This window comes from Lolium rigidum, chromosome 2 (assembly GCF_022539505.1).
Source record: "Lolium rigidum isolate FL_2022 chromosome 2, APGP_CSIRO_Lrig_0.1, whole genome shotgun sequence".
In the NCBI taxonomy this organism is placed as follows: domain Eukaryota; kingdom Viridiplantae; phylum Streptophyta; class Magnoliopsida; order Poales; family Poaceae; genus Lolium; species Lolium rigidum.
In genome coordinates, this window is record NC_061509.1 from 206,075,091 (window position 1) to 206,092,904 (window position 17,814).

Sequence of the window (17,814 nt, forward strand, 5' to 3'; positions counted from 1 at the left end):
GGACGAGACTCCAACCAAAGGAACACACACTAGGAATCGCGGAGGAACCGGCGGGACTTTTGGTTAGAGAAGTAATAAACAACAAAGGCTTGTTTAGTCCAAATAGATGCTCTACCTCCAAATAGACGGTCGTTAGTACCGCTTGTCGATCGTGACCTCCATGTATATATGTAGGGAATCTACGAATATGTGTAAGGGGAATCGACTTTTGCTTCCAATATTTGTTTGATCGATCTATATATATATATATATATATATTGAATGAACGTGTACAACTTCTAGTAGCGTACAAATATATGCAATTTTTATTTTCGAACGAAAAAATGAAATAACAGGCGGTCGGTGGCAGGGGGGAGGGGTGCTGCACCCCTCAAACCCTAAAGCAGCAGCGTTGTGCGCGCGCCACGTAGAGGGCCTTTTGTCGCGGGTGGTAATACCGCCCGCGACAAAAGGGCATGTGCCGTGCGCGCCCCGCAGCTGCCACGTGGTGGATCTTATATAAGCGACCCGCGATAAAAGGTGGACCCTTTTGTCGCGCCTCCGTTGTCGCGGCTGGCCGCCCGCGACAAAAGACCCTTACCACCCGGAACAAAAGGCCTGTTATCTACTAGTGGGCCTAGCACTGCTGAAGTACGTGTTTTGGATTTGTTCCACGCAGTTTAACTGCGGAAATCCCCGAGACACGCAAGAATTCAATCGCGGCGCGTATCTCTATTCTCAAAGCGGTGCAACATGCCATCTGCCGCACTGCCGTCTATAAATAGAAGAGAAGATTACACTCCCTAGCACACACCACCCCTCTACTTCAGTCTCTTCTTCCTTGTACTCTAGTGATCCTCACTGAGAGAGAGTGAGAGAGAGGCATGGCGTTTTCCATGGCCAAGATCTCAGCGTCCTTCGCCATGCTCACGGCTCTGGCCTTCCTCGTTCATCCCTGCGCATCCGCCGAGTTCCACCGCAAGCTCTCCAGCTGGTCCGACGGCGGCGCCACCTGGTACGGTGGCCCGACCGGCGCTGGGACCGACGGTAAGACACGGTCGCACGAGATCTCATATACTTCTTTCTAGTACTAGTCATGGTAGAACAGCTATATATGTCCTGTGTATTCTTGCACAGATACAGCTGCAAGTACTAAGGCCAGTACGTTATATATGTCCTGTGTATCTGTGACTTCACGCAGGTGGCGCGTGCGGGTACCAGGACGCCGTCGACCTGCCGCCCTTCTCCTCCATGATCGCGGCGGGGAGCCCGTCCATCTACGAGGGAGGGAAAGGCTGCGGATCTTGTTACGAGGTTCGTTCCCTCCATATATCATGGATACAACAGGGTCCTAGAATTTCAAGGTCACTCCGCTATTTGCTCGATCAGCTTAACTACAACCACGTAAACGTCGCAGGTGAAATGCTCGGGTCACGAGTCGTGCTCCTCCAGCCCGGTGACCGTCGTCCTCACCGACCTGTGCCCCGGCGGGCCGTGCCTTGAAGAGTCTGTCCACTTCGACCTCAGCGGGACGGCGTTCGGCGGCATGGCGATGCCCGGCCAGGCCGACAAGCTCCGATCCGCCGGTCGCCTCCAAATTCAGTACACTCGGTAAGCTAGCTAACCGTCTAATTCACGTGCATTTTTCAACGAACACAGACGTATCGTAGGGCAAGCTTGTCCGGACGCTCGTAAAAGAACGGTAGCTACTAGCTAGGCAGCTAAAGTACCTCACACGGACACACGTTATGCGTACTGCTTTCTGGATCGACCGACTAGCGACTAACTGCCGTGTGTCTAATCTACGTCTTGCCTTTTGTCCTGCCCTGCAGAGTCCCATGCAAGTGGCAGGGGGTGGACATAGCCTTCAAGGTGGACACCGGCTCCAACGACTACTACCTGGCCATGCTCGTCGAGTACGAGTCCGGCGACGGCGACCTGTCGTCCGTCGAGCTCATGCAGGGCGGCGGCGGCGGCGGCGGGTGGTCTAAGATGGATCAGTCGTGGGGCGCCGTGTGGAGGTACAACTCCGGGCCCAAGCTGCAGCCGCCCTTCTCCGTCCGCCTCACCTCCAGCTCCGGCAAGATCCTCGTCGCCAGCAACGTCATCCCGGCAGGCTGGAAGCCCGGCGGCATGTACCGCTCCGTCGTGAACTACTGAGACGCATGGATCGTCTAGCCGGTTAATAAATATGGTGCGTTCGCACGCAAGCCCGCCCCGCGCGCGCCCGTATATATGAAGAGGTGTGGCGCAGTGGCACTAGCTTCTGGTTTATGTTTGGAGCTATATGTATGGGCGTGTGGATATCTATGTGTAATCACCATTAATAGTAGTCTGTCGCTTGTGCCGCAAGTGCTTCCTTGTGCTTCTGTGTAGTAGTATACTCACGGCATGCATCTACTTTGCCAAATAAAAGACACAGTTTCTTTCGGGCCCTCCCAAACACCTTCATCAATCCATGCTGAAGCCAGAAACTCCCACGCGTCATGCACACCTCCCGCTCACTGCACTCCCATACCTTTTTACAGAAGAAGAAACAAATCTAGGTAGGGAAGGAGATCATCTATGGAGTATCGATCCATTGAGTGATTCATCAGCCAAACCAAGTAAAAGGACGAGACGGGAAATTACCTTACATGCTGGATCCAATCCACGAACAATTGCTTGAATAGCCTCCTCTCCCCTCCTCTCCTCGACAAGTACAAATCTAAGTCGTGTCGCCCGCCTTAGTCGCACGCAGCAGCTCCACCCCTCTTGGTATATATAGACGTCTACATGCTGAGGGCTTAGCTTTCGTGAAAGTTTGAAATGAGACACCAATTCTTCATCTCTACTGGTTCCTTACCAAGACGGACATTGCCGCAAAACATCGATAGAGAGTAGACGTGCATGGATGAGCAACCTATAATTTCAGTTCAATCATTTATGATGGAAAAAACTAGCATAATTACAATTCTTGATTAATAGCAAAGTGAAGCTGCTAGTATATTTTCTAAAGTTTCTGTCACGTCTCTTGCCGGTGTGATTGCCGGCAAGAGGATCTGGTTGACACCTGCCTTGGAACAGAAGAAAGGAAGAAATAAAAGACAAGAAGGAGACGGCAGAATAATTTTCTTAATTTCTATTCCAATTCAGGCATGGTTCGATTACAGAAAAATTATATACAGCATAAAATAGGCAGGAGGGAGTAGCAAAATTTGCATTGACACTCATGGGCAGAACAATAATAATTATATTATATTACATGAACAATAAACAGAAGGCCACTTGGCCCGGTTTTATAAATAAAGCTCTCCTGGCAAACGGTACATAAGTGTCATACAAACCACACACACGCAACGCAAAACGCCTAAACGCTAGCAAGTTTGACCCAACCCAGGTCCAGGAGACAAACTGACATAGAGATACAAAGCTGAACGGAACTAAACAAAGGCACACTATTCCCTCAAAAAAAAAAAAAAAACAAAGGCACACTCAACACTCAACCAAGCTAGATGGAAACTAAAGCAAGTCCATGGTCGAGTCTCCGCTGGGTCCTCCGCTACTCAGCTCGCAGTCTCGCGTAAAGTCTCCTAACGTCGTCCACCGCCGCATCCAGCATCGCCCGATCCCTGCATATGGATCAACATTTGATAAAAAAACATCAGCCGGATTCCCGATCATCTTTCCTGCAATGGTTAGTTTGTTGCGTGTGGTCCGCAAAGTCCAACATTGGGCTGCGAACGTAAACCAAACTAGCCTACGAAGGGGGCATATAGGTCTTGGGTGATTGCAATGAACTTCCCCGGCCTGGCGGGGTTCCAGTCGCAGTGGAGGAGTTAACTCCAGCTCACATCAACTTGGTGATAGGACAGGAGAAGAAGATGTGATTACCGTCTTCCACCTCCCGACAAAGCGCACACCTCCCATCCGAAGGCCCATGTCGCTTGGAAACTTGCTCGCACGAGGGTAGACGACCTCGGATCAGTTGCCACAAGAACACACGGATCTTAGGGGGAACCCTGGTGCGCCAAGCTTCTTCGAAGCAAGTGACTGCCGCTCCGTGCGTTAGTGCAAGATAGACCGATTTTGGATGATCCCTGAGGCATCGAGGGACCGGGACACCTTATCCTCCTCGAACTCAAGTTGCCAGCCCGTGGCAACCCGTGGCTTCCGGGCACAGGTTGTTCCACTCGACAGTCTCAGCCAGTCCAAAACGTCGCCTGAACTCCACCCCCCACTCCCCGGGTTCCCTTCCCGAGGTCGAGCATCAAACACTAAAATCAACAGATCAGTGCAGCAGCTAAAGAGGAGGGGAAATCTGGCCATGAAGGGTCCCCTACCCGTCCACCAGTCCAGCCAAAATTTGGTGCGTCTCCCATTGCGCGCCACGTGTTTGGCTCCCAACTTAAAATAACATTTAATTTTTTTGTATGGAGTTCCAAAATTGGGAGCCCCTGGATGGGACCGTAGCATCAAAGAGATCTCTTTCCACCAGGTACTTTGCACGGATGATGTCTACCCATAGACCCTCCGCGTTTTGATAGAGTTTACAAATCCATTAGAGCATCAGTGCGATGTTCAAAAGCTTGGTGTTGAGGATTCCCAATCCTCCGAACCCTTTAGGCTTGCACACCGTAGCCCAGTCTACCATGTGATACTTACATTTGTTGCCCACTCCCTCCCAGAAGAAGCGGGCTCTCGGCTTGTCCATGGCCTTATGGGTGCTGTCAAAGAGCAAATAGAGGCTCATGGCAAACTAGGGAAGGCTGGACAAGCAGGAGTTGGTCAGCTCCAATCTGCCATCTGAGGCCAAGAACAGTCCCTGCCACGGGTCCACCCTACGCCCGATTTTCTCCGGCAGGAAGTTCCAATCCGCTACCCTTAGCGCTTTGTCACTGATAGGTAGGCCCAGATATTTGATCGGGAATCCCCCCGCTTGCAATTGAGCATGCAGGATACCTGGTGTTGAAGCTCCAGTAGGACCCTGTCACCACCATTTCGCTCTTATCAAAGTTGATCTTCAGTCCTGACATATTCTCGAAATACAGCAGGATAGTCTTAAGGTTCGCAATCCCTAAGCATGTTGGTCTAATCAGGACCATGGTGTCGTCAGCATACTGTAGATGTGTCACCCCCCCCCCTGGAATGAGGTGCGGGATAACCCCCTAAATGTGTACCGCCGAGCTATCCTTAGCAAGGATGGCTGCGAGCCCATCTACAATGATCAAGTCGAATAGAATCGGGGAGAGAGGGTCGCCCTGTCGTACTCCCCTGGCGTTGCAGAAGTACGGGCCAATCTTCCCATTCACATTGATGGCAGTCTGGCCGCCCTTGACCAGCTCCATCAACAGATGCACAACACGTGCCGAGAATCCCTTACGCAGGAGAATCTCCTGGAGGAAGTCCCAGCTGACTCTATCGTAAGCCTTCTCAAAGTCTAGTTTGAGAAGCAAGCCCTCTTGCTTCCCAACATGGAGTTCATGTGCAATCTCGTGAAGAGCCAGAGCCCCCTCGTGCAAGCATCTCCCTTTGATGAATGCAAATTGGCTTCGGTCAATCGTGCTATGAGCTAACGGAGCTAGTCTAATTGCATAAGCCTTAGCCACAAACTTAAAAATGACATTGATCAAAGCAATTGGACGAAACTGCGTGATCTATTCCGCCCCCTTGACCTTCGGGATGAGAGAAATTATCCCGAAGTTAAGGAGAGCGATGTCTACCCTCCCTAGGGAAAAGTCATTAAGCATATGAAGGATAGGTCCTCGAAGGATTCCCCGGAATCTCTTGAAGAACAAAACCAGTAAGCCATTCGGTCCAGGCGCCGAGTCAGGCTTCATGCTGGAGAGGACCTCATCCAACTCCTCTGCTGTGAAGGTGATCTCTAAGCCCCAGTTTTCCTCGGCCGAGATCTTCTGATCATCTCCCCAGAGATCGGGGCCGAGGGCGAAGACCCTATCTTCCCCCACAGTGCCCATGAGGCCCTGATAGAACTGATAAACATGCTCCATGAGGGCCCGCGGCTCGTCGACCTCACCCCCCTCGGTGATGAGGCGAGGAATAGAGCACTTACGTTTGAGTCCGTTCGCAATCGCGTGGAAGTAGGCGGTGCAGGAGTCACCCTTCAAAATCCACTGAGTCCTCCTCCGCTGCCGCCAGTACTCCTCGTCAACCCGGTCCGGCGCCACCAACTGGTCCTCGAGGAAATAGCGGAGGGCACATCCCTCCTCATCTAGACCGTTGGAGTCAGCCACCTGGTCCAGGTCTTCCACCTGGCGAAGCAGGTTAGCGCGGTCCCTCTTCTCCCTCCCCAAGTTGGCACCCCACCCCTTGAGGAATTGGCCGGAATTGCGAGGCAAATTGCCACATCTCCACGGAACCCTATTACATGAACAACGAAACTTATCCTCCACCATGTACACTTGAACTGAAAATTGGCGGTGCATCTGAACAGATGTCAACGTGCAGACCTGCGTGAGAGATCTCAATCTATTGTCGCCGAGATACAAATCCCTCCGCCGCCGGCGCCTCCTGGTGCTGGGCAACCCATCGCCAGCACACAAATCTCCCAGCCACGCGTGCGGCGCCAGATGGAGAGCTCGACGGGGCAAACCATCTTGCCGATGTAGTCCGGCGCCAGCGAACAAGCCAGACAGCACGTCCTTTGCTCCGGCGCTGACGCGCCGCCTCTTTTTTTTTTTTTTTTAAGGAAAACCTAACAATGTTACATCACGAATTATATGAGATCCCACATGGGTCTCCTTTGAGCTATAAGCAAATATCGCTAATTCGTGTGCCACTTGATTAGCCTTCCTTGGACAATGATGGAAAGACACCTCAGTCATTCAGCTAAGATCGCCGCATATGGATTCCATACTTCAATCATGCCGTTACAGCATTGGATCAGTTCAAGAGAGTCTGACTCGATCCACACCCTGAAGCATCAAATCTTTCTAAGAATTCCAAGCCTCGTAGTAGGCTTAACGCCTCCGCCGTAGCCGCACTTAGCACATTTTCAAGTGGGCAATACATTTCCTCTATCACCTCATCTTTATAGTTTCGGAGGATCGCTCCGGCCACCTCTCATGTTGGTAGGTGATAGAACGGGGAGTTAGGAGGGGAAATACTGCTAGGGATTTGATTCGGCCACAATCCGCAAAGATCTCCATCGGACGTCTCTGAGCGCTCCGACCACAGAGCAGGCCTCTAATGCAATATTTTTGTTTTGGGCTGAAAACTTCGTATCGCTCGCTCGGGCCAAACAAAGAAAGTCTCCCTTATAAGTGTGAAAATTTGGTGACGAGCGGCAGGCTACCAAAACTGGACATGCACGCATACATAAAGATTATTCGAGGCTGAACAGCTACACTTCATTAGACTACAACCTACTTGTTTTTTTTAGGGTAAACCTGAAACTTTATTAAACAGGCGGGGTTACAGAGCGATCAAGTTCTAGCAACTGAAGGACATCTTCAGGTCCAGAACCTAACCATATAATAGACTGGCGTTGTAATCTTGCCAAGTTTGCAAGAAAATCACTAACCCTAACCTGTATGTGTTCCACCTTTACAAAACAACATTGACACAAAATACTAGCTAAGCTTTTAATCTTATTCACCCAATGAAGAAAGGGTGATCTGTCGTGGGTTGGGGAAGAAACCGCAACAACCAATTACGACATTGACTACAACCTACTTGTTGGGCACCACATCTATCTTCGTAAATATGGAACTCCAGGCCTTACCACACCTTTCTCCAACATTTGCTCCTAGCTTCCTCTTCTTTTAAAAAAAAGTTTAGCACCTTTTTCTTATTCAGTAAAATTGTTACCTTTTAGGTTTCGAGAAAGGAGGATATTACCTTACATGTAGTCTTGACACCTCTTTAAATTTCAGTTTGGAACACACAAGGCTTTTACATATGTAACTACTAGCAACAACAATTGTCTTGAACAAGTAAGCTTAATCTCCATGAGTATTGTCTCAAAGGAGGATCATACAACAGGTTTTTACCTCATGAGGTGTTGGCTGACGCTGCACCGGAGGAGGTGAATGCTGCCAAGATGCACCAATAGGCAGCTCCAGAGTAGGGGTAAGCTGTTGCCACTGCTGTTGGTAGTTGCTATAGCCTGTGTATGTGCCATAGGCAAATCAATTAGGGGCAACATCAGGTAAAATTAATTAGCAAATAGCTATCAGATTATATAATGAACTGATCTTAAATCGGATCATATAGCACAAGAGAGTTTACATGGAGAAAAAGAAACTTGCCTTTGGAATTTGCTCCTTGGTGAGCTCGGTTCCTGCAAACCACTAACTGAGATGTCGCTGGGCTGATCTGCACAGCTGCTAGGTTCTGTGATCTTGCGAAATGCTGAGACTTGAATGCCTACAGAAACCGCTGAATTCATAAGCAACACCAATCCTGACTTTTTCAGGAAACCAGCAATTAAGCACACAAACAAATATGTAGGCACCATCAAATGGGTCCAAACACACAAACAAACAAAGTAGTCACAAGACGATAGCTAATAAGAACATAAGGATTGCAAGCAGCATTGCATAGGCATGCGAACGATAAGAGCAGGTACCTGGAGTAATATCCATATGGCTGGACAATGTACATGCACGGAAAGGATGTTCAGGGTTAAACCTATGGCTGTAATACCAATCATCCGGAAGATAATACAGTGCATTTTCTTTCAGTGCCTTGTTTCCTATGTCAACAGCAGCCACCCATCCATCCCGGTGACTGGGTTCCGCCAGAGATTTGAGATAAAGAATATCGTGATCATTATCGGCAGAGCTCAGGATGGGGAAAGCTGAGTAGAGGTCCCTGAATGTCACAAGCTGTTGGGTCTTGTTTATGGGTATCAACAACTGTTCACTACCCTTTATCTTAGAAACAGGAGTAACGCATGTCTGCCGCCAAAAGTTAGCCGACGACGGCGAAACTTTCCTACTCCATGTCACAACCCTCCAGTCATTCCTAAAGGAGGACAGGTGGTGCTTGGAATCCCTATCCATAGCTTTGCGCTTAAGCCACATGATCAAGTCTGAATCAGAGATAATATTATCCTTGTTTTCAGGAGGAGCAGGATTCTCCATCTCAATAAACTTGAGCACGCCATTGACGCATGCGAGATCCCGAAACCAGCTTGCTGAGCGGGATGGTTCCTCCGCTAAAGGGTGTTTCTTCATCTTTTTGGTAGGGGGAATGGGATATTTTTCTTTGTACCTATTTCCAGGCAACGGCTCAGGCATCGGGATGAAGAAGCTTACACCACCACCAGCAGCAGCAGCAGTGGGATCGGGATGTTGAAGAAGACGAAGCAAGTCGCACACCAGCAGACCGTGTGACAAATCAACCCACCCTAGTAAGCCACCTTGTCCAAGCGCGATCACCTTGTCAGCCATAACCCTGTCGACCCCATGACATGGATTCTGCAGTGCCCTAGTGCTCCATGATTTTCTCTCCGACGAGTAGATTCGAAGCTGGTAGTCGTCCGAGGACGAGGGTGCATCACGAAGAGCGGCCACGAGATAGTGGCCCCCGTGGCCGAGGATGCCAAACTCCCTGACCCCACGCAGATCATCGCCATCAGAGGAGCCAAACTCGTCGGGAGTAGGAACCCGCTCGAGCGACGGGGCAGCGTCATCACCGGCGGCCTTGTACAGAAAATACTCGCGACTGCCAGCGCCGGCGTAGAAGCCGGCGCGGAGAAGGACGAAAGGGCCATCCGCGCCGACCACCTGTGGCAAAACTAAGAAATCTGGGTACGGCTTGTGCCGCGAACCAAGGGGCTTGGAGCAGTGGATGGAGAAGAGGGACAATTGGGGTGGGTCGGCCATCCAGAAGGAGACCGCCATGGTATAGCCATCTTTGGATTTGGCTGTGGCCGTGCTATCGTTCGTGCCGTCGGTGAAGCGTGGTTGCCGGGCGAGGAGAATCGAGGACAGCCGACCTAGACTCGGGCCGTTGGTGGCGGCGGCGGCCATCGATTTTGGAGATTTGGGGATTAGGTGGTGAATCTGTACTCTGTATTTTTTAAAAAAAAATTAATCTGTACTCTGTAGTTGAGGAAGGGAATCACGAGTTTCACAATAAGGATCGGATTCGGTAGGCAACGGAGGGTTTGAGAAAACGATTAGGATTTACCTTTTTTAAACAGAGATTAGGATTTACGTTTTCTCCAACCACGACCTCGCGTCCGCCTCGGCCCAGCAACACATGTAGAAAAGTTATAAGAGCACCCCCTGCGGGCCACTCCATGGTGAGGCTCACCAGCCGGAGCCACAACAGACGGCGGCAAGTTCTGCTCTCCCTCCTCTGTTTCTCCCTTCTTGTGGCCGATTCCTCGCGCTGTTTGCACCGACTTGGCCGCGACAACCTGCAGTCTTAGAGCATCTCTAGCAGAAGTAGCAAACCGCAAACCCCAAATCGACCTACAGAGCAACTCAACGCTGTTTTGGGGTTTGACTAACGAGCGCAGAGCAAAATCGGCATATATAACTGCATATTTTTTAAAAAATGCGCCGGAATTGCATTTCATTTGGATAGTTCATGCGTACATAGAGCTAAATTCAACTACATTACAGCAAAAGCAACTTAAATTAGCTAAATTCAAGCTAGAATCCGCCGCCACGGCAACCTAGAACTCAAAATCGGCTTGGGATACTCACCGGAGCCCTGTGCCGTGGCGGTGGTGCGTCAGAGCGGCCTCGTCACTCCGTGTCGCTGCCGAGGTCGACGAAGACCCTGCCTGCTCCTCCGCGACGCCCCGTCATTCGCCTGCCATGTCCGCGTCGTGCTGGCTCGAGCGCCTGACGAGGCTGACGACGGTGTCGTGGTTGCGCTCCTCGACGAAGTCGCCGGGCGCGAGCCCTGCGTTCACGCTGAGATGCAGGAGGAGGCGCTCCAGCTCGGCATCATCGAGGTAGTTGTCGGGCGCGAACTTCGGCTGCGGGAGGCGCGGCGGCTCGTCGTCTTCCTCCATATTCACCACCAACGTCGTCGAAGGGCGCTGGCGGGAGCCTGACGACGAGGACACCGCAGAAGGGGAGGAGGCACGGCGGCGGTGGTAGCGGTTCGACTACAGTTTGATGAAGGTGGGCGGCGCCGCGACGCCATACTTGCGGTAGCGGTAGCTACCGCGGACGCGCGCCGCGTCGGAGCGGATCTTGTCCGCTTCCGTCTTCTCCTTCTCGCTGGCGGGAGGAGGGGTGGAGCTTCCGCCGCGCTCGGTGGAGCTCCCAGCGCGGCCAATCTGGCCGCCCCCGCACCCGCTGGAGCCGAGCCCCGCCACCATCGTCGCCGGCGGGAGGTCGGGTTGCTCAATCTACGCGCGGCTGGGCCGATTGCTCGCCGGTAGGGGCGCGATTTGTCGTCGACGGGGAGGCGGAGAGGCGGAGGAGCGGGTGGGGTTTGGCCCCCATCCGCCTCGCCGACCGCAATATATGCAGGCTTTTGGGGGATTTGGTATGTGGCTGGATCCGTTTTCTAGGCCAGACCACCGATGAGGGGTCTGGTCTGGCCCAAAAACGGGCTGAAACCCCCATATCGGCACGAAGTTGCGTTTCAAGGCCAATACGGGGGGTCTGCTAGAGATGCTCTCAAAAGCAGCAAACCCCAAAACGACCTATCCAGGACACCCAACGCTAATTTGGGGTTCGATGAACGTGCGCGCAGAACAGAAACGGCAAATAGAACAACATATTTAAAAAAATGGCGCGCAGGACGGAATTGCATTGCATTTGGACTATTCATGCCTAAAATTCGACTACATTGTAGCAAAAGCAACACAAATTAGCTAAATTTGAGCTAAAATCCGCCACCACGGCAACCTAGAACTAAAAATCGGCTACGGGGTGCTCACCGGAGCCTGTGCCGTGGCGGCGGCGCGTCGGTGGCCTCGTCACTCGCTATCGCTGCTGAGGTCGACGAAGACCCTACCCTGCTCCTCCGCGATGCTCCGCCACTCCTCCGCCTTGTCCGCGTCGCCCTAGCTCGAGCGCGAAACGAGCCCGACAACGGTGTCGAGGTTGCGCTCCTCGACGAAGTCGTCGGGTGCGAGCCATGCGTTCACGCCGAGCTGCGGGAGGAGGCGCTCCAGCTGCGCGTCGTCGAGGTAGTCGTCGGGCGCGAGGTTGGGCTGCGGGAGGGGCTCCAGCTCCGCGTCTTCCTCCATCTTCACCACCAACGCCCTCGACGGGCGCTGGCGGGAGCTCGACGACGAGGACGCCGCGGAAAGGGAGGAGGCGCGGCGGCGGTAGCGGTCGGACTCCTGCTTGGCGAAGGCGGGTGGCGCTGCGACGCCGTAGTTGCGGAAGCGATAGCTCCCGCGGATCTACGCCGCATCGGAGCGGATCTTGTCCGCCTCCATCTTCTCGCCGGCGGGAGGAGGGTTCGAGCTTCCGCCGCTGTCGTTGCCTATTCGACGGTACCTCAGAGGAGGGATCCTCATGAGGGGGAAAAGAAGTAGGGGCCATCGGGCGGAGAGTCCTCGGGACGGTGGTACGCGATTTACCCAGCTTCGGAACACCTGCACGATGACAGGGCCTACTGCTGCTTGTCTGGAATTATCTGGGCGCTTTCGCGTTGTTACAATGAGTTGTGGTTGTGCCTCTAGGGTTTACATGGAGAGTCTTAGTCGGAATACAAGTTGCCTAACTACGGAACAATATTTTGCCGTGTACGTCAAGGATCCGCCTTCCTTCAAAGTCGTACTGGATTCGGATACTTTCATGGGCTTCACGGATCCGGCCTCTTTCGTATGTCGGTTGAGATCCGGCTCCTTGCTCATGGGCTGGACTTCATCCATCTTGATCTACAGCAACTGGGCCGCCCGATGGGCCACATGCTACATCACCGTCTGTGGGCCACCCGGGCTTGCCGGATCTAGGCCGTGTCGTTGATATACCCATAAAATATACCCACAACAGTAGCCCCCGAAGTTCTCCAAGATTCATCATTCCTCCGACTTCATTCAACTCGGATCCGAAGAGAATCTTGAAGAGCTTCCAAAACTTTTCTTGTTTCCGATCTCATTCAACCGGAAATCATCGTTCTTTTATAATGGTATCTTAGAAGATTTTTCGCATACGTTGTGCTAAACTTCCTTTTTTCCCACGCTAAATTTTCAGAGATGCAAATCTTCAGCCGAAAATTTTGGAGTTGTTCAGTTCTAGTTACTGCTGCCTCGATTTCACCGTTTTGACCTAAGACACGTGGCGGCCATCCAACGGTGTGACCATTCCGTTTCCGCCATTGGATCCGGCTCACGAATCTCCGCGCGTGGTCTATAAATACCCGCTGCGTCCGGTAATTTTTTCATTCCTTTCACCGCCCAATCACTTCATCTTCTTCCTCCAGCCGCGCCGCCCACCGGATCTCATCTCCGGCGAGCTCACCCACGGAGAGCTTCTCACGCCGCCGCTCCAATGCCACCCTCGACCCGAGATCACCGCGGTTGACCGGTAAATTCAACCCGCCGCCGATCCGTGGTCAAGCGGAGGACGTCGCACCAAGTCCGGCGACCTCGTCTTCGTCGGCGCGCCGAAGAACCGCCGCGCCATTAACGGTACGTCTACCGGACCCGTAGAAGAAGAAGTAGCTTTAGACTAGATTAGATCCGGTTACTCAGTTTAGCTTATCATATGGGTGCAGCCGGAAGCATGTCACCTAGTTCACCAAAATGTACTGGTAGTTCTCCGAATAGCCCTGAGCCCAGTTCATTAGAACCAAGCTGTCCAGAACCACTAGCTTTCCTGTCACCGCATATTTCCGACACCAGGTTAGCTCAACCCTTCTCCGCATCTTCCAACAACGCATTAGGCCGGATCCCAACACTCCAAGAGATCCACGAAGAACTTGAAGGCCAAGCAAGGATGGCCGCTAAAGTGCAAGAGGCGGAGATGAAGAAGGCTTCCAAGGCCCGGATACGGGAGGGCGAAAAAGGGCAACTGTGGCCATGCGATGTCAAGGATTCGGAGCTCAGAGACCTCCAGAGCGAGGGCATCATTTCTCCAAACTGGAATTTCATGAAAGACTCCGTCACTCCCAAGCCGGATCCGGACAAGTGCATCCTGACGAAGGCCTGGGTAGAGCGCGGTCTATCGCTCCCCTGCTCGGAGTTTTTCCTCTCCGTCCTCTCCACCTACGGTCTTCATCCACACAACATCTGTCCCAACTACTATCTGCTCCTTTCGAATTTCGTGACGCTCTGCGAAGGGCATCTCGGAATTCGTCCCGACGTCCGCCTGTGGCAGTTTTTCTTCCGAGTTAAGAACGAAACAAAGGACAAAGCCATGGTGAACTGCGGAAGCATGACTTTCATGCTCCGCCCTGGTAGGATGTATCCGCCTCACTCTTCCCACGAGTCTGTCCGGTACTGGAACACCGGATGGTTCTACGTGAAGACCGTTAAAGTTCCGGGTGTCCACGACGGGCTGCCCAAATTCGTCAACAAGCCTCCGGAAGAACTCGACAGCTGGAGCTTCGTCCCCACCCTCGCTCACTTCCCGATCCTGGAGAAGGCTGCGCGAAGGATTTCTTGGTTAGTCCATGATGGGCTAACTGGAACTGAGCTTACCCTCAGCTGGTTTTCTCGCCGGATCTAACCGCTGCGGTATAACTCGCGCTTAATATGCGAGCACACCGGGGTGGATGATCAGCTCCGAGTCACCCGCCACGACCTGCCAACAGATTCTCTCAAGAGGAGGATCAAAACACTTGTGAAGATTGGCCGGGGCCAGCCGGTCCCGGAGTTAGTGAAAGACATCAAGATCAACGACCAGGGTCCTCCGGTACGCATCTGTACTTTGCTATTTTTAACTTCTCATTTTGTGAAGTGTTCTAACTTTTTCCTTGCTTTCCTCTCCAGCTCGATTCTTTGGCGGAGAAGGATTTCCGCACCGTGCTCAGAGTCCTCGTCAGCAGCGAAGCGGCAGAGGAGGATCCGGAGGACGAAGATGAGGAAGAGGATCAAGCACCCAAGAAGGCTGCTCCTCGACCCACCAAGCGTCCCCGCGCCAGGATTTCCGGCTCCGAAGCCGGAGCCAGTGGTGAGGCCTCCGCCAAGAAAGCCAAGACCAAGCCCCCTCCACTCGACTCCAAGAAGGCGGAGCGTGAGCGCCTTAAACTGTTGTCCACGACAGGAAAAAGGTCGCGCCCGCTCATTCCCGGCGCTACGTAAGTTTCCGAGTTCGATGCTTCTTTTTTAACTTGTACAATTTGTTACTTATTTCCTTCACTTGTTTGTAGGAACCTGACTACCACCACCACACGGACCAACATCCAAAAGCCTATCACGAAATACATGCAAAAATCTCCGGTTGTTGGTCCTCTTACTCCAGCTCCGCCAAGCTCTTCACATGCTGCTCCCCAACCGTCTCCGCCCCGAGCTGATCCTTCTCCCCCTCCTGCTACCGAGGCTCAAGTGGAAATAATTCCAGTGAGTAGCGAGAGGGTGGGCAGAGAAAGCTCCGGAACAAAGCGGGCCACTCCTGAAGAAGATCAGGTACAGGGCTAGGAAGAAGCGGAAGTTAGTTCTTCAGGAAAGGCTGAAGCTGCGGCTAGTGATGCCGTCGGATTCCCGGAGAACTTCGGCGATCCGACCGACCTTACCTCCACCCCCAAGGCCTATGCGACCAAGTTTTTCAACAAACTTACTGAGGCGGAAAAGTGGGATCTAGAACAAGATCTACTTAACGCCATGATGAGCAACGCCTGGGGAAAGCGTGATGCTGAATCGTCGGAGATTCAGAACTTCAAGAGGGAGGTCGGCTGTAAGGGTATTTTACCCTTATCCATTATTTTGGTAACAATGACACCGTGCTAGAGTATTTGGCCTAATATGTTTCCCTAAGTTCACTTTGAAAGATAAATCGATCGGGTGTGGGTCTATCATTGGAAGAAATAATATAGAAGAATTTTTCAATCATGTTAGTAAGGTTAAAGATTTTGTGAAGATAGATCCTTGGTGGAACTTGCTCTGACTATGAAATTGCTACGTTGCCTCTTTAGTACATGTTGGAAGCTAGATTTGTTAATCTTAATCCTATAATGCAACATATGTTTGACTTACACTCCTCGTGATATGGAAGAAGGGAGAAGAAAGATTTTGTTTTAGAGACCCCTTTTAAAGAATTTGGTGATGTAGCTGAGTGAAGCTAGGAAAGTCTTTATTCAACATAAGATGCTTGGCTTTTATATCAATGTTGCAAATACCCTTGAAAGGATGGAAAAAGATAGGCTAAAGTACACTAATGAAGCCAATTGTGAGGGGGAGACTAAAGTACCAATACCTTATAAGCTCATAGGAATGCATGATGCACTAGAAAAGAATTTTAATTGGATTGTTCCTGAAAATTTATTTGAGGAGGATAGTGAGCCTAAAAGTAATGAAAGAGGAGCTTCTGAAACTTACATAGATAAGATACAATGCATCGTTGAGAAAACTCCCAACTCCTCTGTTGATGCTTCTTCTCTTGATGTTACTTGATTTACACTTTCTGCAGCCTAGGCGAAGGCGTTAAAGCGCTTATGGGAGACAACCCATTATTTTATTTATGGAATTTTTGTTTTATATTTGAGTCAAGGTGCTTGTTACTACTGTAGCAATACGTTTGTAACTTTATTTTCTTGCATTGTTGTGCCAAGTAAAGTCTTTGATAGAAAGTTGATACTAGATTTGGACTTCTGCGCAGAAACAAATTTTTAGCTGTCACGAATTTGAGCTTTTCTCTCTGTAGAAAAATCCAAAAAATCTGAAACAATTCATGAGTAATCCTCAGATATGTACGCAACTTTCATTCAACTGGAGCTTTTCCATCTGAGCATGTTAAGTGCCTCGAAAAAATTCGTCTTTACGGACTGTTCTATTTTTGACAGATTCTGCCTTTTATTTCGCATTGCCTCTTTTACTGTGTTTGAGTGGATTTCTTTGCTCCACTAAATTTCAGTAGCCTTGGGCAATGTCCAGAAGTGTTGGGAATGATTGTGTCCTTGCTGAAAATGTGAATTTTTGATTATGCACTAACCCTCTAATGAGATTGCTTTGAGTTTGGTGTGAAGGAAGTTTTCAAGGAGCAAGAGAGGAGGATGATATAATATGATCAAGAAGAGTGAAAAGTCTAAGCTTGGGGATGCCCCGTGGTTCATCCACTGCATATTTCAAGAAGACTCAAGCGTCTAAGCTTAGGGATGCCAAGGCATCCCCTTCTTCATCAAACTTATCGGGTCACCTCTAGTGAAACTATATTTTAATTCCGTCACATCTTATGTGCTTTACTTGGAGCGTCCGTGTGCTTTTATTCTCGTTTGTTATTTTAAGTTTTCTTAATAAATCGGATCCTAACATGCTTGTGTGGGAGAGAGACACGCTCCGCTTTTTCATTTGAACACTTGTGTTCTTCGTTTTATTTTTCATGTTCATGGCGAAAGCTGAAAGCCGCAACACTTATTGTTATTTGGTTGGAAACAGAAAATGCTTCATGTGGTAATTGGTATATTATCTTGAATAATTTGATACTTGGCAATTGTTTTGAGCTCTCAAGTAGATCATGTTTAAGCTCTTGCATCATGTAGTTTAAACCTATTAGTGGAGAACTACCGTAGAGCTTGTTGAAATTTGGTTTGCATGATTGGTCTCTCTAAGGTCTAGATATTTTACGAGTAGAAGTGTTTGAGCAACAAGGAAGACGAGTGTAGAGAGTCTTATAATGCTTGCAATATGTTCTTATGTAAGTTTTGCTGTCTAGGTTTATACTTGTGTTTGCTTCAAACAACCTTGCTAGCCAAAGCCTTGTGCTGAGAGGAATGCTTCTCGTGCATCCAAAACCTTGAGCCAAAACCTAT

At 50.6% G+C, this 17,814-nt stretch overlaps 2 protein-coding genes across 2 annotated transcripts; one reads left to right on the forward strand and one right to left on the reverse strand.

The window, feature by feature from the left end:
* Positions 1-863: 863 nt before the first annotated feature.
* LOC124688008 (putative expansin-B14) lies at positions 864-2,139 on the forward strand. The gene is made up of 4 exons (XM_047221723.1): positions 864-1,026; positions 1,181-1,293; positions 1,397-1,590; positions 1,812-2,139. Exons 1-4 carry the CDS (start codon positions 864-866, stop codon positions 2,137-2,139), a joined length of 798 nt encoding a protein of 265 aa, XP_047077679.1.
* Positions 2,140-7,824: 5,685 nt separating this feature from the next.
* On the reverse strand, positions 7,825-8,753 carry LOC124688009. Its single transcript, XM_047221724.1, has 3 exons — positions 8,549-8,753; positions 8,229-8,346; positions 7,825-8,086 (listed from the first exon to the last, which is right to left on the reverse strand). The coding sequence occupies exons 1-3, from the start codon at positions 8,651-8,653 to the stop codon at positions 7,941-7,943; spliced, it is 369 nt and encodes a 122-aa protein (XP_047077680.1). The 5' UTR covers positions 8,654-8,753; the 3' UTR covers positions 7,825-7,940.
* Between the last annotated feature and the right edge of the window lie 9,061 nt (positions 8,754-17,814).

Bases quoted from the DNA above. Each gene is read 5' to 3' on its own strand.
- LOC124688008 (XM_047221723.1), top strand. From the start codon at position 864: ATGGCGTTTTCCATGGCCAAGATCTCAGCGTCCTTCGCCATGCTCACG. The intron at 1,294-1,396 runs GTTCGTTCCCTC...TAAACGTCGCAG, and splicing joins GCTGCGGATCTTGTTACGAG to GTGAAATGCTCGGGTCACGA. The intron at 1,591-1,811 runs GTAAGCTAGCTA...CCTGCCCTGCAG, and splicing joins CTCCAAATTCAGTACACTCG to AGTCCCATGCAAGTGGCAGG.
- LOC124688009 (XM_047221724.1), bottom strand. From the start codon at position 8,653: ATGCACTGTATTATCTTCCGGATGATTGGTATTACAGCCATAGGTTTA. The intron at 8,347-8,548 runs GTACCTGCTCTT...CGGTTTCTGTAG, and splicing joins CCATATGGATATTACTCCAG to GCATTCAAGTCTCAGCATTT. The intron at 8,087-8,228 runs GCAAGTTTCTTT...GCACATACACAG, and splicing joins CCAAGGAGCAAATTCCAAAG to GCTATAGCAACTACCAACAG.